The sequence below is a fragment of the Ostrea edulis genome, chromosome 7 (genome assembly GCF_947568905.1).
Source record: "Ostrea edulis chromosome 7, xbOstEdul1.1, whole genome shotgun sequence".
Lineage (NCBI taxonomy): Eukaryota > Metazoa > Mollusca > Bivalvia > Ostreida > Ostreidae > Ostrea > Ostrea edulis.
Window position 1 is genome coordinate 19,234,964 of NC_079170.1, and position 27,176 is coordinate 19,262,139.

Consider the following 27,176-nt stretch of genomic DNA (forward strand, 5'->3'; position numbering starts at 1 on the left):
CATTTTGCATTTCAATATCACGAAATTGTTAGCTGTATTTCCCGAGGTAAGTCGGAACAGAATATGCTGTTATTATCTAGTTTTACCAATGTAGTGTCCTGTGTCACTAATTCCTCACCATTGCAGCTCGACCTATACACTCGTCGTGACATGGCAAGATCTCTTTAATTCCACCAGTTAAGTCAGCGGTCCATTAATAATCCAATTTGGGCATGCGATTGATATCCATTGTTTCTATTTTTATAGAAGATGCCCATCTTCGCAAGCCAAGTGTCCGATTCGCTTACTATCATGCGAATCGGACACTTGGCTTGCGAAGATGGAAGATGCCATGGATATGTATATTTGTGAGTTTCAAACCTCTAGAGAGGTAGATATTTGCTATTGGCTGCTCTTTGGTTGCTCGTCCCTTTTTGTTTTTGTTTTTTTTTTTCTTACCCATGGGACACGATAACTATTTTATGATAACAACTATTCATTCAAAATAACAAGGTCACATGTCTTATCGATCATCCGAGCATAAATTAAAGTGTCGCTAGCCCCAAGAGCTATGTTAAGATATATAATCACTATGACCATTCTGACCCCACCCTGGTACCAAAAGCTCTGTCCCTGGGATCACCTACATGACTATGAAGTTAGGCTGTCATACATAAGTGCGGTTATATAGAAAATGTTTTGCAAATAGGGTATTTTAATCTCTTTGCCCTGTCCCATAGGCCCCTGGACGCGTGATACCTCAAATTCACAATTTATACCCCCTTGTCCCAAATATACTTTATATATACCAATTTGAAAAGAACTGGAACGGTAGTTGTCAAGAAGTGAAAAAAGGTTTTATTATTAACGCACGACGGACAACGGACGTCGCACGACGACGGACACAAACTTATAGCAATAGGTCACCTGGATGACTCAGGTGACCTAATTGAAAGTCATTAGTGCACAAAACGGATAGCCATCCACATCTTAATTTCATACAAGTTTTACTTTGTAAACATTATTAATAGAGTATCTTTTTAGCGTCTCTCTACATTTCATCCAGGGCTTTTTGAAGAATGTATCTCATATCACTATCCCTAGTTTCCTTCTTAATTTTCAGAAGAGATTCTTTAGTTTTATCGAGAACTTCTCTGTATTTTCTCGACAAAAGATATTGCACTAGTTTTGCATTTTTTTCTGCCTTTCATTCACTTCTTTTTCAAGAATACTTCTCATAATGATATCCTTTGTTTCCTCCAAAGTTTCCAGAAGAAATTTTATATCTAAACGGAAGCCAATTTTGTCTTTCATCGATGAAAGATATTTCAATAGCTTTCCATTTCGGTGATAAATCGCTACACCGAGAACAGAATATCCGTCCTTGGTTTTTTGCTTTATTTGTTCTATATTCATTCCGCAATCAAATAAAATATCTACAATCTTCTCTTCTCTTCCATCTCCTTTACTCTCTACTCCAACATAGTGAGCAGGCAACCATCCCATTGTAGTCGTCTCATTTACTAGGTGCTTATGTTTTTGCGCTACATATTTGCAGATATCCCCTTGTTTATAAGTACATGCAACATGTAGAAGATTTTTACTTTCCTTAGTGCGAGAGCTGATCTTCATCTTCTTGTCCTTCACAAGGAATCTGAGAATTTGTAAGTTGCCACCTTTCGCCGCATAATGCAATGCATTCCATTCGCGTTCATCTTTGCAGAGTAAAAGTGATTCCTGTGTTTCGGTAAGATGCTTCACAGCTTCAAGCTGTGCATATTCACACGCAATGTGGAAAGTAGTTTTCTTTGTGTGCGTTATGTCTGTGATCAAGCTTTCTTTCTTGGTCCTCAAATGTTCCAACACCTCTACATTATTTGATCTTGCAGCATAATGAGCAATATTCCATCCACATGCGTCTTTTTTATCAAGATTTATTCCTTTTTCATTTTCTAAAATATGCAGACAGAAATTGGGTTTGCTTTTCAAGCATGCGATATCAAGTATACTAAGACCATTCTTTGTTAATCGCCGTATGTCAATATTAGCTTGTTTTAAGTCATCTAGAATTTTCATATCACCATTCCATGCAGCCCAGTGGAGAGGTTCACAATATTCTTCCGAGGAACACATTTCTGATCCAATCCCTGGACTTGGATTACATTCCTTTACAAGGTAATCTTTTGTGAGTGTTTCGTAGGTGTTGATCAGATATAGACTCATGTCTTTATGCTGATATCTAATTGCATAATGGAGAATAGTTTGACCGTTGTGGGATTTGACCTCTGCGGGAGCACTCTTCAAGATTTCTTTTAAGATGAATATCGATCCCCCTTGAGCAGCATAATGAAGTAGAGTACATCCATATTCGTCACGTTGACAAAATATTTTTATACAACCTTCCCCTTTTGACTTGATTCTTGTTTTAACAAGATACTGAAAACCAGTATATTCATCATTTAGACATTGCCTTTTCAAAAGTTGAAATAACTCAGCCTCCTCAACGGCATAGTCAGAAAAAATTTCCTTCTCAATGTATGCTGAAGAAAAGAAAACAATAAAATGAATTTAGTGAACGGTTGTCTATGTTAAACTGACATTCACGATAATATGTCTTTACGAAAACTCAGTGGTCCGAAGACCAAGGCCAGTGAATTTTACGGTCGGGTCAGTGAAAATTAAAAATCAAGAAGTCCGATGGGCTTGTAGACTTTTTGGAAGTCACATAACATATAATGTTGGATTTAGATATCCTAAACGTCTTATTTGCTTAAAGACCCAACTTTAAGTTAATGCCCCCAAATTTTACCTGTGTCACGATCAATGATAAGCTGCTGGTCAATCAAACTTTTAACAATAGAGCTTAGGTTGATTGACGTTTGCAGAGACCGTGGTCTACAGCTACCTGTGAAAGATGTTTTGATAACAATCATGGCTAATGATGACCGGCAGTCTTCAGATCTCGAGGAAAGCCCCAGTATACCTGAGTTTTGATAGCATTGACTCGCACCTAGAATATTTTAATTTCTAACGTCCCCTATACAATGCAATTTATCATCGTATTTTCTCTCTCCATCTTTATACATGTATTATAGATTAAACAATCAGAAATCAAACAATAATAATAAAAAAAACACCAAACAAACATAAGTTATTGGAATATTTTCTATTGATGATTTATTGTGGCTTTATATTGATAAAAACATGAACAATTCTTTATTGGCGCAGCACATCAACATGTATAATGGTTATATTGCCCATGCGTAAAACTGTTACAGTAGTTTTAAAAATGCTTCTGTTTGAGATACCACATGGATTATGAATTACACAATCAGAAATCAAAGAACAGTAAAAGAGTTATTGAGATTTATAATTTATCATGGTTTTATATATATATATATATATATATATATATATATATATATATATAGAGAGAGAGAGAGAGAGAGAGAGAGAGAGAGAGAGAGAGAGAGAGAGATGTGTAAAACTGTAGCAATAATATAGATGAAATAATATGGCATGGCAATAGTGTTGCATACGTATGACAATAATTACTCATTTAGTCAATGATTGAGAGTAAGGGAGAGAGAGAGAAAGGGGGGGGGGGTAGACTAGCTATGTGTCAGCTTCTGTTTGGGATACCATCGTTACACAAACACTACGTCCACAGAAACCCTAAAGAGAGAGAGAGAGAGGGGGGGGGGACTACGTGTCAGCTTCTGTTTGGGATACCACCATTACGCAAACACTACAGCTACAGAAACCCTACAGACGGCCCATATTGAGGGGTATCTTGACCATTCTTCATGGTTGTACATGTACACAGATCTACTTGGATTTATTCATTCTCTCGAAACATGGATATTTTACCTACTACACCCACGACACCGCGAACTCCCAGGACACCAGGAAGTGCCTGGAAACGCCGGGTAATATTATATTTCGGAAATTATTTATATACGATATATAACAATTTAATTAGAAGTTTTAAAAAGCAAAGGTTTAGAAATGGGCTAAACGTGTCATTTGCAATACATAAATATGACCAAGTTTGAAGGTTTACGGGAAATAGAAATGCGGTATGCATGTAGGTAGAAATTTTAATTATTTTTTGTTGTTGCACAAATCAAGACACTAAGCATAATTTGTAATAACCTGAGAAATTTCCTGTGTATATCATAAAAATATACACAACAACTGATCTCTTGGCCAGGCAAATTCCAGGTAAATAACATTGACCATAGATAAGCTCCGCCCACATTCAGTCATCCGTGGAGCAACCGTACGGTGTTTTTTTTTGGGGGGGGTCTTTAAATTTACCATCAAAATAAAAATAAATAAAAAAAAAAATAACACATAAAGTAAGTGTTTGGACATCGTGGTTTATTTATTTCGTAAAGAACGATAACTATACTTGTAATTGTCAAGATAATTTGTACGTTTATCACGTGAATATTAAACGACCAAATTGTTGAAACAACAAAAATTCCCGCGTTCAGTATCGCACCGCACACCGGTAATTGCTGCTTTATTGCATTGTCCAATTAAAATGAACTTAGTCAATTACAGTTATTTCTGATTTTATGCAATTTCTATAGTTTATAGAATTAATTAATCGTAGAGAAGGCTACTTCCGAAGGTGCGCTCGGGCTGTTTTTATGTTTGTGAAAAATACGTGAATTTGTAGTCGTTGTTTGCGGTCGAAGAGAGAGAGAAAATACCGTGTACTGTGTTGTTTTTTCTGGTATCGACAGAAAGGATGTCTTAGGGTGGATATGAATACGAGTAATAACCATACTTTCAGTAAACTAATTGTACAATTTTACAATGCATTCCATAATATATGTGATGAACATATGAAAATTTAGGGGGCCAGTAAATTTCATTGTAGGCCAGTAAACTCAGACAGTTCACAGGTCCGACTGGCCAGCAAGTTTTAAATGTTTTCGGGAAAACTGCCCGGGCATCATATATAGAGAGAGGGGTGGGCATTAGGTTTTTTCATTCTTTCATATTTAGCCCATCGCTTAATCTTCAACATAATTCATAATATAGATGAAGTTCTGTCGCCGAGGTTTGGGGTCTTGAATCTAATACGGATAACTCCGTTTACATGATCAAAATATAGGGCTCACGGCGGGTGTGACCGGTCAATAGGGGATGCGTACTCCTCCTAGGTATCTTATCCCATCTCTGGTATATCCAGGGGTCCGTGTTTGCCCAACTCTCTATTTTGTATTGCTTATAGGAGTTATAAGATTGATCACTGTTATCTTCACCTTTTAAAATAAGTGATTTCAGGTCCTCATTTTCAACTATATCAACATCACTACTAATGACATATCCAGCTGGACACAGAGGTGGATTATGTTTATAATGGTCTATATCTAGGCACTGTAAAATTGTTTGTAATTTTGAAAAAAGTATGGATGCAATAGTAGATGTACATATATAATATATATTACATGTAAAGTTGTTGTAAATACAGAGTGCAGACTTGAACTTGAACTTGAAATATGCTGAAATACAAGACAGAAAGTTTTTATGACGAAGAATATTGTTTATGTTGACGGTATCTATTCCTTTATCAGTAAATAGAAGTTACGTTTAAGGAACTGGCGTCATGATTCGGAAGGATTACATATATCATCAATAACCGGTAGTAGTTTAAAGAGTCTGTGATGACAAAAAACATCCAAAACCACAGAATTCAGTCTATGATCCTAGTGATGTGCAATTCGTTGCTGCTTTGTTTCAAGAACATAATGACAATGTAGATGGAGTTGTTTCTTATCTTTCAAATGAATGTACTCCCATTTTCTTTTTAGTTCATGACAGTAACGTTATATGACGCAGTGTAACTTATTGTTTCATCCATAACAGTGGTAGATAAGCCATACTGAATCTATGACTGTAATATTTCACTATTTTTGTATATACTTGGAGCGGGTTGATTTTTCTATTGAATAGAGTCAATGATTGTACTATGTTATTGTACATTATGGTGACCTGGAGCGGGTTGATGCAGTTTTCATACATCCGGCGTTTATGATTAACTAGATTAGATGTTAACAATTTATTTTACTTAATATTTTTGAGTGATGATATGGCGTAGAACCCTAGAAAGCTAGTGTTAGAGTATAAGTATGTATGTAAACAATGTCGAGGAAATTCGGACTGTGCACGAATACATGTTCATTTTTTATTACGACTTGATTAATGATATGAATGCTATTATTTAGTTGTAGTTGATGTATAAGCATGTTTGATCTAAGTATTAATGTGTTACCTAAGTGATACGGCCGGAGAAATTGTATGTTGAAGTCTGTGTCATGTGTATGTAACCACTTGTTTTTCTGTCTGCTCGTTTCCGGTTTAGTACGCGTCTGATGTGTTAAATATTGGTGATTTGGTGTCGGTAATACTTAGATTAACATGGTGTATTGTTGAAATAATTGAGTGAAAGCTGTTTAGTATTTAGAGCATTGAATATTTTGATTGTAAACTTATTCTATTTTATGTTACTTATTATGAACGAAAAAGTGATGTAAATAATATGATTACGGTGTGACCGTTGGGGCGAGCGCAGCATATCTGAATACATTTTCAAAAAATTTATATTGAAAACAAGGAAAACTGATTAGGATTACTGTCTTGCTCTTCTCGCCAATGTAGGAACCAGTTTAGCGGGAAATGCAACGAGCGTGTTGTGACGTATTCTGATAGTTGTGACGTGGCCTGATAGTTGTGACGTGACTGTTTACATTTCCTTAGACAATATTTTAAAAAGAAAAAGAAAGGGGGAAAAATATGATTGTCATCTTTTCCTTTCAAATAAGAAAGGTTTGTAATACTTCAAAGATTTTTTTTTATTATTTTACGAGGGACTTATGGGATTGGCGTCAAAAAAAAATTCTTGTTAGAGGTTGAGATTTAGCTCGGATTATTTCCCGCGCTCTAGTCATTAGAGCTCGCAGTACGAGCCAGCGCTCGCTATTAAATTTATCGGTTATTGATTGATGTCTTTATATCATCCGATAGGTGGCGTTTAAGCAAAAGCGATTTTTTTAAATAGTGATCCTATCAGGTATCGTGATTTAGTCACAAGATCGATTATCGATATTTCCAGCTGATCTTTTGATCTTTTGATCGTTTGATAATTAGTATAAATACCGCAGATTTGACGTCAGCGACTTACTTTTTCACCTTTGGTATATTGAGAATAGTTGGTACGTTTGGTTGTTCCAATTTTTTTTTCTTTTTATTTATTTATCTATTTTATCTTTAGGATTAGATTTTATTTATTTAAATGATCGGTATAACGACCGATGCGGTGATTTAAGTTGTTATTTCCGTGAGTAGTTATTCATTTAGTAAATTTTTCGGAAGTTTATTAATTTTGGAAATGATTGGAAATTTAAGTATTTTTGATTGAGAATTATTTTTGGATAAGTTAATTGTCAATTCAGATATTTTTTTTTAGTAAATTTTTGGTTATATTTTAATGATATTTTTCTTTCTGGAATTTATTAATAAATAAGTTAGGAATCAACCATATGTATATCAAGACAGTAAATAAACTGTGATGTGCACGAGTGGTTTAGTTTTTATTTACATATGGAAATAGGTTAACCATAATGGACTATGCAGTAATCGAACTGTACGTTCACATGTTGGTGATTTGAACTTAATAAATATTTAAGTGTATTATAAGTTAACCATAGTGAATAAGTGAGTAATTTAACTCAGTTCACAACATGGTCTTCAATCCTGTTTACATTCTATAAAATGTTCTTATAACGGGATTATTAATTTAATTACAGTTACTCCCCTTTACCCAACCCTATTGCATTTGGGTGGTTTTAGGTTTAAGTTCTGATGATATTTTGATCATATTTTTAATTAATTAGATGTATTGTTAATGTATGAATGAGTGGTGTGAGTGAAGATATAATTATAAATGTTATGTAATTGAATAAACTTAATATAATCTTTGATTAATCTTGATTGTTCATTGAAATGAAATGGTGAATTTATGAGTTCTGCACAGGTCCGTCTGATATTGGTATTGTTTAATTTATTTGCGCATCGTTTAAACATCTTACAATTACTGTTGTGCTACATGAGAGCTTATTAGGTTAGCGATGATTTACAGCTACCCGTGAGCATTACACGTACAAAGTGTCAACCAAATCATTCTGCCTTTGGTAAAGAGTGTCTTGTTTTGATGTTAGATTTATAAAATTTTGAGGTTTATTTGAATGTTACTGTGCATCCAATTCTTGTTTTTACGGATCACAATACTCTCACAGTTTTGCATAAAATACCAAACAAGAATCAAAAACTCACAAGATGGAGTTTACTATTGCAAAATTGATATTGATATCAAACATATCAAAGGCAAAGACAATATTATTGTAGTTGTCTTATCAAGAGTATCATATATATACTCCATTTTTTGTTTTATTTCAGTGCGTTGATTTGATGTACATATGTATATGCCATTTAGGTTATGATTTGTAGAGAATTAAGTTTTCGTATTGTCATTCAAACTTTTTAAGGGGGGGGGGGTGTTTGTACTTGATTGACACCTGTGATATACACAAGATTCTAGACGTTCTATTCTTAAAACGATGATTGCCGGTTCAATATAAAGATTAATATATAATCATGTTTATTTGAGTCATGAAAAGGAAAGGTCTTGAAACTTCATTTTAGTATAAATAAACTGTATTTTGTGGTATTAAGTACTCTTTAAGCATTTGACAAACCATTTACGGAATTACATCTGGAAAGTGAATTGATTCCACTTAAAGGTCATATGAAACGATTTCTAACAATGATATTTTGTTTTAAAAACATAAAAATGGGTATGAATGAAGGTCAAATAGAGTTTAATGAAAAATTATTGTCTTTGGGTTGATAAGAAATAAAGCTGTAAATTTGTACATAGAATGAATTTGTTATCCGCTTATCGTTCTTGATTATGTGTGTTTATGACATCACAACGACCCATCGATGTAAACAACGCAATGAAAATAGTATAGGCCTTACGTTTTGTTCAACGAAATATGTAACTGCATTTAACGGATATGGACTAATTTCTGTTTTCTGACGAACTGCCCGATTTTGTGGTTCAACAATATCAGTTTAAACCAGTCAGGAATGATGCACGGCAAGCGAATAACATTTTACAACAGAGAATGAATGATATTGAAGAAGTCAACACTGCACAGGCACCTGAAGTATGGCCACTACTACCCCCTCCTTTTCTGACTTTTTTTCGGGGATAATTTAACCTCCAAAATGTATGGATTCCTTGTCTATCCCATGCAAATTTCGATTTATCTAATCCTTTTCCACTTTTTATAAGCTTTAGAGATTGGCCTTCCACCAGTAACAATATAGACGGTAGAAGGCCAATATCTAAATCTTACAAAAAGTGGGAAAGTCAAACAGTTACATAAATCAAAATTGGGATGGGTTAGACAGAGAATCCACATATTGTGGAGAAATTATCGCCCCCCCCCCAAAAAAAAAATCAGAATGGAAGAGGGGGGGGTGGGGGGTAGTACTGCCCATACATCATGCAGATGCCTATGGATTTCAAGACCCCATGCCATCAGATACTGAAGTTTAACTATAATCTTAAAAAGTTTAGTCGTATGAACTTGTGTACATTTCATTTATGAAATAGCCTAAAATATGTAATGACAATCCCATTTTCCTTTTTATAAGATTGATTGATTGAGAATGAATACAGTTTTACGCCCCTCTCGAGAATTTTTCACTAATATGGAAACGTCATCACTGCCGGTGAAAGGCTGCAAAATTTAGGCTATGCTCGGGGTCATTGAGCAGGGAGGGATCTTTATCGTGCCACACCTGCTGTGACACGGGAACTCGGTTTTTGTGGTCTTATCCGAAGGACCGCCTCTTTCGACATGCAAAGGGGTACTGCTCAAGGACCTATTCTAACCCGGATCCCCACGGGATACGAATAACCACAATATTGAAATAGCGCTAAAATGTTCTTGTAAGTGTAGAGTACCCTAAATGTGACAAATGTATCATGGATGTCATCTGTTGTACTGGCGCACGGTTCTTCATAATCAGCTAGTGTTTCCTCGTGAGTCCAAATTTAAGTATAAAATTCACAAATCGTTGTTTTAATGGGGGAGGGGGTGCTTCTATATTTTTCAAAAGTAAGTTATATATAAAAATTGCTTACGTTTATAATTTTATAGCAGGTATTTACTTCCTCACTTTACATCCTCGCTGTTCAAATATTTTAATGAGAGATTTTTTTATAAGCATGTTTAGTATTATCAGTACTGATATAGTATATATGGAAAATAAATTATAATTTCTGAATGATACTTCATGATTTTCTTTTTGAAATTCAGAATTAAAGGTTTATTTACAATTTTAATTCAACTGAATTTTACAATTAATAATAAGAAAATAAAAAATTACACACTTTTGTGATACTCGTATAGCTATATTACACGTATAGGCCTAATAAACATGAAACTGTACGAATATCGTTGACTGATAGAGTTTGTAATGCAGATAAGATAGGAAAATATAATATCATTTTGAGTAGATTTATTCGAAGTTCGCGTTCATTGATGAATTGGTTTTTTTAGCTGGTTTTTTTTTTTTTGGTCATTACAATGATAACCAACCGTTGTGTAATTTAGTAATACATACTTCCAGTGTCTTCGCTTTAACTAAGCGGTTGACTTTAATTCATATTTTGATTTGTCTCAGTCTTTGGAAAATAAAAAAATATTGGCACAGCGTCTGATTTGAAATTGATCTATTTGTGTCCACATTGTTGGCTACTGACGGATGTACTGAAGTGCAGTCTTCATGGTACTACAATCAAATGCAGCACACTGTGGCATGCTTCAAAGCTATGCAGTTAATACTTAGTTACACCATGTTATAAGGCCTAGTTGTTTACATCACAGTGGGTCTTTTTGACGTCATCAGCAAGGGAGAGCAGACGCGATCATCAAAAATCATTTTCGTGATCGAATACTTTTGATCAGCTGTTATGACGTTATAATACACTGAATAAAAAAAAATTAAAAATGAATTAATGTTTAATAACCCTTGATTAATGAATTTCCATACATAACTCAATTTCTTCATGATATCGTTTCATATGACCTTTAACAGCCGATTTTTGACAGTTTAATTTCTCGAGTGTGAATTCAACTCAACGGTACACGTTTTGGTGAAATCTGGTTAGAACTTCTGTAAGTTAGAAATATTTTCATTGGTATATTTTCTGTAAATACTTGTAAATCTTTGAATTATTTGTGATTTATTTCTACTGATCTCAGGGTTAATTCTGACCATAACACATGGCATACATGTATGATGTGATAGTTTATGCTTACCAGCACGATATTCGTCCTTTCTTTGTTCTTTAGTTCTGCTACTTTTTGCTGATGTATTTTCTACATATACAAAAGTGAATGATATATCAATATCATATGACACCGCCAATAAATGTGTTTGAATGGGAGTTCTAGTATCCAACCAATTTATCAGATAGATAGTAGGATTATCAATATTCAAACTAAAATCATATATTGGATATTCAACTATATACATGACTATATACTGAATGTAAGGTGACGATAACGAACAGTGATCAATTTCATAACTCCTACAAGCAATACAAAATAGATAGTTGGGCAAACACGGACCCCTGGAAAAATCAGAGGTGGGATTATGTGCCTAGTAGGAGTAAGCATCCCCTGTCGACTGGTCACACCCGCCGTGAGCCCTATATCCTGATCAGGTAAACGGAGTTATCCGTAGTCAAAATCAGTGTGCCAAGAACGGCCTAACAATCGGTACGAAACACGTCAGACAGCATTTGACACAATGATAGGTAGTATTGACGAACTAGATCGTTATAACGACCATAGAATTTGCGAAATGCTGACTTCAATCGAGACTGTTGAAACCCCTGTACCATCAAATTGTTTGTCAGTAGCTAACCTCGACTTAAAAACTGACTATACGCAGAACAAGCTCTTGCATATCGAATCAGTTGAGATATATAAACACAATATGCAGGTGATAATGGAATATTGCTACATAAATATGGGAAGTTGACGATGGAGAAGCTGAAATCATCCCGTTTGTCATACAGTTGAGTTATCACTTTGCCGCCAGTGTCTACTCTCAATAAAATATCTAAGTATGAAGCAGAAGTTGGCGACTCTGTGGTGTCTTTCGAGATCACAGGGATATATCAAATCGACATATGAATGAAAGTTATTATTGTTAATAGACAAAACGTCATCGATATATCCAAATGTCGAATTGAAGGCCACAGCGAGAGATTTTTCTCTTCTCACGTAGAAGTTTTTTAATAAATTCTGCTACATATCCATATAGAAACAGGTCAGCTAACAAAGGAGCACAATTCGTGCCCATGGGGATTCCAACAGACTGTTGGAAGACCTGATCACCAAAGACCACAAAGATATTGTCAATGAGGAACTCTAGCATATATTTTTTTCAACTTCAGAGTACTTGTGCGTGGAATCAAAGTGGTGTTTAACAAAGTAAGATTTTGAATGACTGATCACTAGATATGAATATTTCCGTTTTCCATTTCTGTTCAAGAAGCAACTGTCTATGATGTCAAAAAATCTTGTCTTTAATTTATCGTAAGGAATGGTCGTGTATAGTGTTGAAAAGTCATAGGTTTTAATGTTATTGACTTGGGAAAAATTCTGCCATTTCAAGTTTACTAAAAGTTCTATAGAATTTTAAAGAATCCACATTTGATTAACACCATTTTTGGCATATGTAGTCGCACAGTAAGTTTGAAGTTTCTCCTTCACAGCTGTTAATATTTTCGTGAGAAGCACAGATAGGGACTTGGTAGAGCACTTAATGGATCCAGCAATGTATCTTTGTTTGTAAGGGTTTTTATGTACATTAGGAATCGAGTATAGGTACGGTAACTCATATTCATTCGACCCATTGACTGGGATACTAATTGTGGCTAAAACTGAAGCATGGTTTTAAAGAATTTCATCTTTTGAAAGGGCAGTTGGAGTACAAGTACGATTACCAAAAGTGGAATTGATGCCAAGTTCGTTTAGAATACAGTTGTAATAATGGACCTTACAAACAAAGACAATGTTGTTACCAACTTTGTCAGCTAGAACCAAAACATATTCCACATGTAACCTATCTAATTCTTTTATCAATTCTGGTTTACTAAACACAAAAGGATAGATGGTACGTACTTTTGTCTTCGTATATGCAAGGTGAAGATAACGAACAGTGATCAATCTCATAACTCCTACAAGCAATACAAAATAGATAGTTGGGCAAACACGGACCCCTGGACACACCAGAGGTGGGATCAGGTGCCTAGGAGGAGTAAGCATCCCCTGTTGACCGGTCACACCCGCCGTGAGCCCCATATCCTGATCAGGTAAACGGAGTTATCCGTAGTCAAAATCAGTGTGCCAAGAACGGCTTAACAATCGGTATGAAACACGTCAGACAACATTTGACCCAATGCGAGGTTGTATTGACGAACTAGATCGTTATAACGACCATAGAATTTGCGAAATGCTGACTTCAATCGAGACTGTTGAAATCCCTGTACCATCAACGTGTTTGTCAGTAGCTTACCTCGATTTAAAAACTGACTATACCCATAACAAGCTCTTGTATATCGAATCAGTTGAGATATAGAAACACCATATGCAGGTGATAATGGAATATTGCTACATAAATGCGGGATTTAAAATATTCCTCTTATGCTTTTAACCCATTCTGACAATGTATCAAGTTCTTCTTTTTCATATTTAGCCCATCGTCTGGCATAATCTTCGACAGAACTCATAATAGAGATGAAGTTCTGTCGCCAATTAAAAGACCGAGGTTCTCTGCATTTAGGACATTTTAGAATAAGTGATTTGAGGTCCTCATTTTTAACTATATCAACATCACCAGTAATGACATGTCCAGCTGGACTATAGTTGAAAGAAGATGAAGAACAAGAACACGTTGGTGAATTACGTATAAGATGGTCTATATCTAGGCACTGCAAAGTCTGTTTATAATTAAACAGTTTGGATGCAATAGTAGAAGTATAGCTGTAGGTAATACAGGGTGTAGACTTGAACTTGAACTTGAAATAAGTGGGAATACACGACTGAACCCTTTTATGACGACGAATGTTGCTTATAATGATGGCATCTATTCCTTTGTTTGTAAATTTGAGTTTAAGGAACTGGCGACATGATTTGGAAGGAATATCATCCATGACCCGTGGTGGTTTAAAGAGCCTGTGATAGGCAACATCCATAATCAAAGAGTTCAGTCTAAATTCAGGTGTTGAAAAATCCAAGTATAGACTAGCCATAGCTTCTTCAAATAACGTGTGTAAAACTCTCAATGGAGTAAAGTTTTGTACGAATATGATGTAGACCTAATTGTCTGTTGATGTAAGGCAAAAGTGAATCAAACATGACATTATTTATACTTGGTCTTTTATATGAACGATGCCCATGACTGCGTTTCCGTCTTTGGGTCTTTGGGTATTGGGAAAGAGCCCCGTCACATTCACATTATTTTTGTGGACTAGTCAAATTTCTCACATCATATACATTATCATTGAATCAATATGGAAATGCAATGCCTAGGGTCCTCATCCAGTGATCTTCTCGTTGGCTACGAAAAGGGGTGCTTAATGTTGGGATTATGTCTAATTCGGGATTTTAATATTCCTCTTATGCTTTTAATCCATCTTAACAATGTATCAAGTTCTTCTTTTTCATATTTAGCCCATCGTCTGGCATAATCTTCGACAGAATTCATAATGGAAATGACGTTCTGTCGCCAATTGAAAGACCGAGGTTCTCTGTATTAGGAACTTTTTAGAATAAGTGATTTGAGGTCATCATTTTCAACTTTATCAACATCACTAGTAATGACATGTCCAGCTGGATTATAGTTGAAAGAAGATGAAGAAGAAGAACACGTAGGTGAACTAAGTATAAGATGGCCTATATGTAGACACTGCAAAGTTTGTTTATAAGTGAAAAGTTTGGATAAAATAGTAGTAGAAGTATACTTGTAGGAAATACTGGGTGTAGACTTGAATTTGAAATAAGTTGGAATACACGTCTGAACTTTTTTATGACGAAGAATGTTGCTGATGTTGACGGCATTTATTCCTTTGTTTGTAAATTTGAGCTTAAGGAACTGACGGCACAATTTGGAAGGGATATCATACACGACCCGTGGTGGTTTAAAGAGTCTGCGATTGGTAACATCCATAATCATAGAGTTCAGTCTATATTCAGGTGTTGAAAAATCCAAGTATAGATAACCTGTGGCTTACTACATGAAATAAAATACCATTTTATTATCTACTCTCAAAAGTATCCATTTTCTCTACTGATCAGAGAGAGCTTAACATATTATGGTATTGTGGATAGAATTATCGAACTTGTGCAATACTCGCTAGCGGATGAAAATTGTACGATATCAATACTTTGCTTGTTGGTAGTTACATGAATTTATAGTTATTTGGTGATCAGCACTAATTATTACACATTACGTTTAATACACACCTTCAAGAAGTCTATCGTGCTCATGACTTTCTTCCTCTGTAGATTTAATTCCTGAAATACAACATATGCTATTATAAATGTATAATAATCTCATGTATGGATTTTATAGATAATGGCACGAAATTACGCAATACCCATGTGATCATCTTTACATGTACATTTTGTAGGTCAACGGAGATAATGTATCCGGGAAATGTGGGTTATTATAATATCAAAAATGAAATAAAGTAATTTCACGGAGACATAATTATACTTGTTTTATTTGTACTTTCTGGTGTATATGCATGTCAACTAAAGAGGGGTGATCAATTGATTTTATTATATGGTACCCAAAAAATTTTGCTTGTCAGGTTTTAAATAATTAGACACTTTACATTTAAATATCAAAATGAACAAATGCGCATTTAGAATACATACTTTTTTCTGTATAATTACAAGTATATCAAAATGATCAGTTTTAAATCGAGGCAAGCTACTGACTAAAAAGTTGATGGTGCAGACGTTTCAACAGTCGTGTTTAAAATCAGCATTTCGCGAATTCTATGGTCAATACAATCTTTAATTGGGTCAATGCTGTCTGACGTGTTTCATACCGATTGTTAGACCGTTCTTTGTACACTGGTTTTCACTACGGATAACTCCGTTTACCTGATCAAGATATCGTGGTCACGGTGGGTGTGACCAGTCGACAGGGGATGCTTACTCCTCCTAGGCAACTGATCCCACCTCTGGTGTGTCCAGGGGTCCGTGTTTGCATGTGTGATATTATATATTTGTGTAAAGGAGTTGCAAATAAATTCATTTTTAATTTATATTCTACATACAGTTTCTATGTAATTTAGGTTACATCAGTTAACGTCGACTGGGTAGACATACATAACCAGGATGCATAGTCAGAAGAAATACAAAGTATATTCAGATTTGAAAAGTCAGTGTGGATCAACTCAGCTATGATTTTATCAAGACATACTAGTCTTTCAAATTTTGTCAATGTACACAGCAATGCTTCACAGTATTAGGAAATATTACAAGGTGCATTTTCATTATATGATTATGGAGCAAAAGACACAAATTCAAATCATACAAGCATGTACTTAATAAAGGTACTGTATTGTACTATGTAAGATTGATCTATCATGCTTGATTTTAATATGATTTAATTTCAATGAAACGTTGGTGTCATTTTTCATGAGCAGTACTAGGAAACATTGACAATTTGGATGCAAATAAATTTTAATTGATCTCTAAAAAAAAAAAAAAAAGCTTTGTCCGTAATTAATTGATTAAGAAAAACATTTATGCAATGAAAAAAATCCTTTTTAGTTCACCTTAGTTAAAATATCAAAATCACCCGTATTCCTTCTGTTTGTAAACTTCACATTTTCGATGTTTTTCTTCAAATCTACTGGACCAATTTCAACCAAACCTAGGGTGAAGGGAATTCAAGTTTGTTCATATGAAGAGTCATGCCCCCTTCAAAGGAGAAATAATTACAAGAATAAAAAAATAGGGTGGGGTCATTTAAAAATCTTCTCAAGAACCATTGAATCAGAAAAGTCTACATTTATATGAAAGCTTTATGATATAGTCCAGATTCAAGTTTGTTAAAATCCCCCCGGAGTAGGGTGGAGCCACAATAGGATTCCAGATAGGTTTGAATAGTACTCAACATTACAAGACTCCTAGATCCGCCGATATGTTGGTACATATAAATACTAGGGATCATCAACTTCATATATATCAATGATTTGTATTGATAATTTTCTTCATTTGTGAAGTATTTTACAGGGCCTAGTTATGATAACAAACGTACCTAGCTCCTTTTGCAGACAGATATATAATGGAAAATCTTCATCTAAGAACCACTAGGCCAGGAAAGTTCAAAACATATATAGATATAGTGTAGAAATCATGGCCTCCATACGTAAATAAAAGATAGTGGGAGAAGTAACTCAAATTAAAGATCTTATGCTTTCTGAAACCTGCATTTCATAATCTTTATATTCTACGGGTAATTTTAAATTCTTTTATTGACGTGACTTCGTTTTCCAACTATTAATTTTGATAATCCTCAAATCATTTGTAATTTGTTGAGTAATTTATAGTTATTGATGTTGATTGTCGTTAATTCTTGTACGATAGTTAGAATTTCTCTATTGGTTTGCATGTTTAATTTCAAACGCTTTTACCTAACAAACGCATCGACTTCAAATTTATGTGGCATGTTTTTGTGAAAGGTAAAGAGAACTAACAGTGTCAATCTCATAACTCCCATAAGGAATACAAAATAAAGAGTTGGGCAAACACGGACCCCCTGGACATACCAAAGGTGAAATCAGGTGTCTAGGAGGAGTAAGTATCTCCTGTCGACCGATCACACCCATGGTGTACCGCCAATAACAATTATCACTGTCATGATCGTGTGCAGGATTGGACAAATCAAGATGGTAGACGGCGTTTCCAAACAAAGGAAGGCTCTTAAAACTCTTCATTTTACCGACTTATTAGACGACGAATTTATGAATTTAAAACACTACCTGGCCAGGGAGGCATCATTAAGTTGATTGTTTGTTGGAATTCTTACTCATGTACATGTACAACTCTAAATTCATTGATCGAAGTTGACGATGTTGCCTCGATAGAATTCGAAGCGGGCAAAGATATTTCTAATCATGTTTTCATGCATTTTAAGAAAGACACTTTAGGTAAAATAGACTCTGCACATATCTTTTGATGAAAAATTGAACCAGTGTATGCGATTTGTCCCTTACATTGCCTTGGTTAGATAGATATCTTGACTTGAACATTTGCTAATGTGCAGGATTGGACTATGGTCGTTTCCACGATAAACGTGCCGGATTGGACCTCGATTTTGGTTCAGGATTGGACCCTTTCTTAAATACATGCATTTTTTTCTCACAGATCCAGTCAGGAGCGGACTTCCTTAAGCTTAAAAGTTGCAAGTGAATGAAGGGTGTTCTATTTTATGTCTTCTACTAAAACCATGGTTTTGACAAACCTAAAAGAGCACGTGGAGCAAGGAACTATCAGTAAGCCGGAAGAGCCAGCTCGAAAATCTTTAAGTGTTTGAGAATTTCACCTCGCAAACGAATCTACTAAAACTGACTTCATCACAGGGGGTGTTTATCTTAATTTTTAGCAATATTTACATGTCTTATGGATTCTATCATCGAGCGTGATAAAACTAGGGGGAAAATATGAGGATGATATAGAAGAAACAAAACCTGTATTTGTGCACTTACTTTGCCAACCTAGATATAGATTGAGCCCAGCTGAGAGGAAGAACAATACCAACGAAACAACGAACCATGGAAGGTATATGTTATCTTTCGAGGGACTATCAGTACTTCTGTCTTCTGTTTTTGGTACCCCATTACACCTGCAGATGTGTAATTAGAAACCATTAGAAACAATCATCTTGGCTTTGCTAAAGGTTCAGTTCTACAGCAAAGTCATTATGTAATTGAATCTTTAAGTAGCTCCCCAGTTACAAACTAGGAATCATGCAACACCAGGTATTAGAAATAAGTGAGTTATCATAAAACAAACAACCAACATTTCAATATTGTACGTGTACATCGTGAACATCATAACATTTTACATTTTCCCAAACATAACTGACAATACTTATCATTTCCATTAGTGGAACTCTTCAAATGAAAGGCGCGTAAAGTCGTGCTACCGGGACAACATACGTAAACATTACTTAGGCATACATAATAGAGGGCGAAGCCCTGTCACGGCCCGAAGGGCCGTGAGAGCGGAGCTCTCCCTATAAGTAACACGTATATACATGTTTAAAAGGGAAATATAGGAAAATAATGAAAAATTAAACCATACCTATGGAACTTGAAAAGTTTGGTACCAATGGCGTCGATTCAAATATTAGCGCGTGCACATGTATTCCTCCATTTTGAATCTCGTCTACCCTAGTTCACGTCGTTCTGAGATGTTACATAAAATTCGTAAAAGCATGTAAATCTTATTTTCTTAATCATATATAATCACTCCACGATTAACGCCATGTTTTTTGTTGTGGTTCAAATGCTATGTTTGTAAATTTGCTAAATAACGACGCTGAATATGACGTCACAATGTACTGTTTACATCAATTGCGTTATATTTCCCGCGTTCAATATATAGGCGGATCAAATGTCCAAAATTAGGATGCTTTGATACAACTCCGTCCGCGTGCTAACTTCGGGTTGTGTTTTGTCCTGTTTTGGATATAGATACTAATGCCAAAACTTTTTTGCTTCGCCCTCAAACACGGTCACACCGTAAAACATATTATAAATTATGGTATCGGATACATATTATATATAACCGACTGCAAACCACAACACTGATTAAAATTCTAAAGTCAAATTTAGGAATTGATTATTCTTACAAGAAAACAGATGAACTTATTAAACTATGTGAGGGAGTGCAGATACTAAATCTGCCAAATCTGACCGATATAAAGCATCAATCGCAAGAAGAACTGCGAAGGGAAAAACGTATATGCACATCCAACACACGAACTTTTCTTGTAATTAATGTGATTAATATGTTTTTAAAGTTATTATGTCAGACTATGAAGACATTCTATTTTATCATACGATTAGGACAGGTTCATATTACATGGACTTGGTAATCGTACACGAACACCTCCCCCCTCAATTTCCATATTTTAGAACAAGTTATACCGAGCGAAGCTCGGACGGGCCAAAGGCACGTCCGCGAAGCAAGGTTCTAAAGGTAACAAGTATGTAAAAGAAAAAAGTCAAAATCAGCAAAAGAAAAAGAGATAATCTCTATATACGTTCACTGAAATTTTCGTGAACCATATGGGCGCCGCCATTTATTTTTTCATTACCTGTTTCAACAGTTATTCGTGTTTTATTTTGAATGCCAATAATAGAAAACTCTAACGTGCAATTCGTAATTTATACACGCAGTTTGTTCAAAATGAATAGTATAATAATCATTGTAACATATTTTAGCAAATACATACATATAAAACCGTAATACGACTAAATAGATGAACGAGTTCATGAGTTTCTTTGAATAAGAATATACGATAAAATTACGGTCACCTTTTTACCATTTTGAATTTATTGGTTAATTTTGTTTGGTTTTAACGGCCCTTTTCATTGCATACGGAATGTATTATTGTTGTTTATAAATGTTTGCTTTGAAAAAGAGAAAAACGTCAAGACTAAATGTGACGTCACAATGTACAGTTTACGTCGCCTTGCTTTTTATTTCCCGCGTTCAATGAATAGGCGGATCATGTAAAACTGTTGTCCCCATATACACTCCTTTAATTGAGATGTTACTGGGTGTTTAGCGCAAGGAAGTTTCATTCAAAATATATATTTATAACTGAATATTAATCTACCTTACTTAACGGAATTATGATTACCACTCGGTACACGGAGTTACGTACATGCTTCGCTCGGTCCAACGGTTACACCGTATACATATTATATATGCCAAACTGCAGTTTTTAAGACGTTTATCACACTAATTAACACAACTAATGCGTTTCCAAACTGTATTTAAGCTATTTTGAAAATTACAAAATATTGATGGATTTAGGACAGAGAAGATCATTGTTTGGAATTTTTAAAATAGGTGTGGTGGATTTTAAAAACATGTAGCATTTTAATAGCGAGCGAAGCAACGCGAAGAGCTCGCTCCAATGATTACACATATGAGTCACGTGATTTGCTCTTCTTCAGCTGAAAAAAGATGAGTATTACCCATAATGCTTCCGGAAAAACGTCGCCGTCACTGCGGTATATTTCATTGACAAATCCGTAATTAAAATAATTAGATTGTTTAGAAAGTACCATAAACGTTTTTAAATTTCAGACAAGCTTTCTTATAGCTTCAAACATTTTGTATTTGCTTGGTTTGAGAGAAGAAGAAAAACGTTGCAGCTAATATGACGTCACAGTGTAACTGTTTACATCCACCGCGTTATATTTCCCGCGTTAAATGAAGAGGCGGATAAAATGCCTATAAGTCGTGTTGCAAGAAGTAATGGGATTCGCACTCTTCAACGGTAACACCGTACAACATATTAAGATTGTGTTAGAATATTTGAAAAATGTAGTTTGACCAATGGTTATTTTATTTAAAATTACACCATATATTTTAACTCTTAAAAGGGGTGGGGGTGCTATGACCGTTTCGTTTATGTCCCAGTAATTTCACACTTGCTCGCGAGACTTGTGCATTTTCTTACCACTGACGCACAAGAGTCATCAAAGCGTGATAACTCTAACGAGTTGGTAATGAGAAGTATTATCTTAATGTATTTTATTTAAGAAATGAACATCACTTTTGAGCTGTTCGTGGTCAGTATGAACGGGTTTGGATTTAAGGCAAATTCTGTGAATCGCGCAAGAAGTACTGTATTTTAGAGGTAGGAGACCGCAAGATTGGGATGATAATCCACATAAGTTTACAATGTTAATCCAAAGGTGTCACTTGCAAGATCTTTGTAACAGATGTTCTATCTTTTCAACCATTACGTTCTCTCAGTCGCGTTCATAATCCGTTCATAGTCAATATATTCATATTACAAATCGCATTTTCCTCTATGAACCAACCAATTTCAGCGCGCGACACAATCCGTTCATATTCTAATAGGATTACATTCCTGAATATACCAAATAAATATGCAAACTTTAACTATCAAAATAGTTTTAAAAAATTTCAACACGACAATTTTTTATATTTAAAAACAGCCTTACCCTTGTTTCAAACACTTTTTGTTAAGACATTCAACATCTGCTGTAAAACAGTTGGCAGCGATGGACAAACAGCTTGGAACTGTAGCAAGAAATATCATATTCCAATTTTATTTTATTTAATTTATTTTTATTTTTCTTTATTTTAAAACTTGATTATTTCGTAGCCAAGTTCTTACATTTATAGATTTCGTTGCCAGAGAAATCTTTGTCTGGACAGCCAAATGAAAAGTGTCCACATTTGACATGGTTTAGGATTCCAACGTCAGCCAGTTCTAGACAATTTCCTCCAAAATATATCAACAGCAAATAATTTATCTAGAATTTATAATTTCAGAGAATTCTTAACGTGAAAAATATCTGTATCAGGTAAATGGAGTTATCCTTAGTCAAAATCATTATGTCAAGAACGGCCTAACAATCGATATGAAACACATCAATACATATTCACTGCAACTGTTTTGTTATTTCATCAGATACTTCAATGATTATTCAGTAACAAATCTGAGCTGCGAAAGGCTGTAAGTATTTTTTTTATATGGGTTTTCTATTTCAAAATTGTTGAATACAAAAACATTTCTGTCTTAAAGAAATAGCAGAGAAAATTACAATAATGTTTCTACATTTTCGTTGATTTCATTACCACTCTATATTCCTGATTACCTTTTTGAAACATATATCCTTTACTTGGATAACAGAATTCGATAAGAGATGAGAGATTCTTGTCAGGAGCACAATGATATACATGCGTTTTGCTACAGTTCAATCGTCGTGAAGAGTTGTCCCACTCTTCTGCAGTCCGTGGACATTTCTCTGCGTAATTCACCGGGAAGGAATATCCGAAAGAGCTATAGTTCTACCCATGACAAAACAAAGTTTTGTGCAAATATTTAAAATCTTACAAGTTAGTTGAGGAAGAAATATGAATCACATATCAATCACATGTAAATAAATGTGTAATGATTATGAATATCTAAAGACGTGATTCGTCATAATCAAGATTCCTTCACAATCCAACCTGCGATTGCTAGTGAGGTACAGAAATGATCAGTTTTCTATTTTTCCATGTTAATCATGAATGTTGGTGGGGGTCTGTGTGTGTTTAGAAAACAAACCACGAAGATGTTTTGTAAAGCTTCAATTTTTGAAGATTGGAAATGGAAGCGCTAAAGTGTTACTAAAAGTCTTCGTGTTTATTTTGTATTTTTCAGTAAATTTACTGATCATTGTGGAGAGAATGTGAGAAACTTGCTGTATATGCCATTTTCTCTATCTTCCTTTTCATATGAAAAAAACATGTTTTTATGAACCTATTTGTTTATAGATGTAAAATATAAAAACTACACAAATACAAAAACGTGATTACCTGTACTTGTTCGGTGTTAATCGTTTGCGTAAGGTAGAACAAAAACACCACTATCACACTGCGCTTCATTTCAAAATTGTCTGGAATTAAAAATAAACAAAATAATCCAAATGTTTTGATTGTATCTTTTTAAATGTCCCATGGGGATCCTGATTAACATAGATCCTAAGTACCCCTTGCTTGTCGTAAGAGGAGACTAAATGGGGCGGTCCAAGATACAAGCTATCTTATATGTTTTATAAGATATCTTATAAGATATGATAGATCTTATAAAATCTCTTTTATAAGATACCTTATAAAAGTTATAAAATATCTTATAAGAGGTTATGAAATATCTTAAATCAAAAACGTTATAATAAGACATCGTATAAAGTTTATGATATATATTATATAATATATCAGATATCTCATATATTAAATGAGATATCCTATAAAGAAAAAAAATCATATTAAGATGTTTTATATCTTTTATAAGATGTCTTATAACATTCATGAGATATCTTTTAAGAGGAATAAATGTATAAAATAAAAAGATTAAAACACACACAAAATAATAATAATAATAATAAAACGGCGTGTCATATTGATGGTATGTAATAGCTGCAATAATGTAGCCCTATCCGATTTTTTTTTTATTCTGACGTTTTCTGGATAGGGTTACAATTCCATAGGATCTTCGTAATAGAGCAAAAATGATTTTATGTAAAACCGATAATAAGCTCCGTGTATTAGTCCCAAATGTTGTTTACATCAAAAGGAGTACCAACTTTGTGCTTGGGCATGTCTAAAAAAGGTATTTTTCATTAAACATCATGTACAGCATGCGAAATTCTTCGTCTGTTCCGCCATGCTTGTTATCGTGAGATCTCGTAGGTGGATTTACTGAAAAACTTAAACAGACAAAGAAAGGAAAACCATATGGTTGCAGAAAACATTTACACTCTGTTGTTCGTTTTTTACTTGATATTAAATCTAATTTAAACCTTTTTTAATACCGACGAAATAGCTTTTTCTTCGTACTTGTCCATTAATGTAAATATTATCTTATATGACATATGCAGATAACTTGACAATCGAAAGTTAAAACTTCAGTACATCAAACATGGCGCACAAATATGAATCGAGAAATTGGAATATATCGAAATTGTTGAAAACGTTAAAATAGAGTCTCACAAATCGTAAGTTGCAGGTTGTAAATTTTTATATTGACTAAGAAACATAAAATATCATTTCATTTACGAAAAGAAAGTCAGCAAATGTTTAGGATGGTCGAAAATGTTGCGGTAGTACATGTAAATGTCTCCCGCATTTGCACCATTACGAAGATCTTAAGGAGTTGTAGCCCTACCCCCCCCCCCCTTCCAAATAAAATCGGAGATGGCTACATTATTGCAGCTAGATATGTAAGAGTATTGTGTTACTAAAATGTTGCGACCCGTGTGTTTTCAAAATAAATTTATATCAAATTCCATCCAGAAATGCCCGGAGTTTATGTTGTCTTTATCTCGTACTTTAGTTGTGTCACAAATGTGTGCACGTATATGCGTGTGTAATGCAAAACAAACTTTATAACACATGAATACACACACATACGCACGCACGCACAAATATACACCAACATGCATGTATACACACATACATGCACACATACACGCGCACACACACTCACACCGTCACACAAATACACACAGACACGCATGAACGAAAACACAGACACACATGAAAAAGGTTGGAGTTTGGGACAGGGGGGATTGGGTGGCGACCATTCGTGCTCGGGTATGGCCTAAAATTGACGACCATTCGTGTCCACCCTCACGGCACATTCGGTCGGCGGGCGACAATACGTGCGGCACGAATGGTCATCAGCGACCGAACGTGCTAAGACGACCAAACGTGCCGTAACAACCTCGGAGGAGCGGATATCCTGAAATTAGTTATATAGAAGTTAAAAATATTATCGCACAAATTTAATCACTATGATGATTTTGGTCCCATCCTGGTACCAAAACTTCTACTCCTTGAAATGTAAACACTGTTTAAGAGACCTCTGTTCTTATAAACATCTAATCAGTTTCTATCTAGTATCGATAGCATTATTAAAGAAGTTATAAAGATATTGTATAGTAACTATGTACGTCAAGTTTGGTCCCTCCCTGGAGTTAAAACATCTACACTAGGGATCATGAAATTAAAAAAACAAAAAGTAATAATAAAGAAATAATAAAATGTTAGCATGTTTTAAACAATCCAATTCCGAAAGGGTCGATAATTTTTTCACTGACCTTTTTTTTATATTCTTCATAAAGTCTTGTTCCCAAAGTTTTGAATTAAAAGCAAGCTCAGCAAATTGTCGCTTTGAACAATATATGCAGGCATTATGTAATAGATAAGAAACGTCTATATGCAACTGATATACCCTATATCGACCTACTTCAAATTGGTCAACTTAATATTTTACGGATCATTCATATGACCTCAGCAGATATCCAATCTAGTTTTTGTTTATTTTTTGGTAATGGAATAATCGATAAATGACGATAACTTCGAAACATTTATCAAACAGTCAGCGATTTATGTTGCGTACTACGATTCTAAACACATGACATTTCCCTGACATAAGTTTATTAAGTTTATTTCTGAGTTCGAAAACATCTTTGGGGGAGGGGGTCATTACATTACATCCATGATCCCTATTTTCAGAGCGCATGGATAAACAGTAAGCAAATCATAAATCGAAAATTTTCTACCCCATTTTGAACATTTACTGCGATAATATCCATATCAGATATCAGTATAATGAAATTGTCTTTAATTATCTCGTGGGAGATCAGCTACAAGATTCGTAAATATTCAAGAAAATTAGTAAAATGAAAATCGTAGTAAATCGGCGAATAACCATCTTCAATTGAACGCTGACTATGGGGTTGACTACGTCACTTCAAAACTTGGAGGGGAAAAAATATGCATATCGCAAGATTTTAATTTCATCGCTTTTAAACTCGAAAACTACGCAAAATATTTCATTAAAAACACATTTAAAGTAGTTTTAGGCATAAAAAGAGTTAATTTTGCTGAAAAATGAAAACGTTTAGAAACATGCGTTGTGTCCTTTAATACTTGTGCTAGTTCCTACCCTCTACTAGGGGTGGTATAGCAAAAGTAAATGTTATATTAAATAAATGATTTATCTTTTTCTATCTAAATGCATGATCTGGACGCTCAAACTGTTGGTTAGAAATTATACTGTGTCGGGCATCAAACAAACTTGGGTATAGGAGGGCCTTTGGTATCTTTAAATCATTTGTAATTTTAAAATGATTGATTCATTATACAGTTTTACACTGTTATGGCAATATCTCGGCCATTTTACGGCGGGTATTGTATATTTATATCAGAATGTACTTCATGATAGATAAAGGAGTTATATGGTGTAGCCTT

At 34.6% G+C, this 27,176-nt stretch overlaps 1 protein-coding gene across 1 annotated transcript; it reads right to left on the bottom strand.

Annotated features, from left to right (window-relative positions):
* Positions 1 to 1,161: 1,161 nt before the first annotated feature.
* Positions 1,162 to 22,665, bottom strand: LOC130048612 (alpha-latrotoxin-Lhe1a-like). The gene is made up of 6 exons (XM_056145594.1): positions 22,552 to 22,665; positions 22,376 to 22,454; positions 18,872 to 19,008; positions 15,609 to 15,659; positions 11,391 to 11,450; positions 1,162 to 2,519 (listed from the first exon to the last, which is right to left on the bottom strand). Exon 6 carries the CDS (start codon positions 2,200 to 2,202, stop codon positions 1,162 to 1,164), a length of 1,041 nt encoding a protein of 346 aa, XP_056001569.1. The 5' UTR covers positions 2,203 to 2,519; positions 11,391 to 11,450; positions 15,609 to 15,659; positions 18,872 to 19,008; positions 22,376 to 22,454; positions 22,552 to 22,665.
* Between the last annotated feature and the right edge of the window lie 4,511 nt (positions 22,666 to 27,176).

Excerpts from the sequence above, each read along its gene's own strand:
- LOC130048612 (XM_056145594.1), bottom strand. The coding sequence starts at position 2,202 with ATGAGTCTATATCTGATCAACACCTACGAAACACTCACAAAAGATTAC.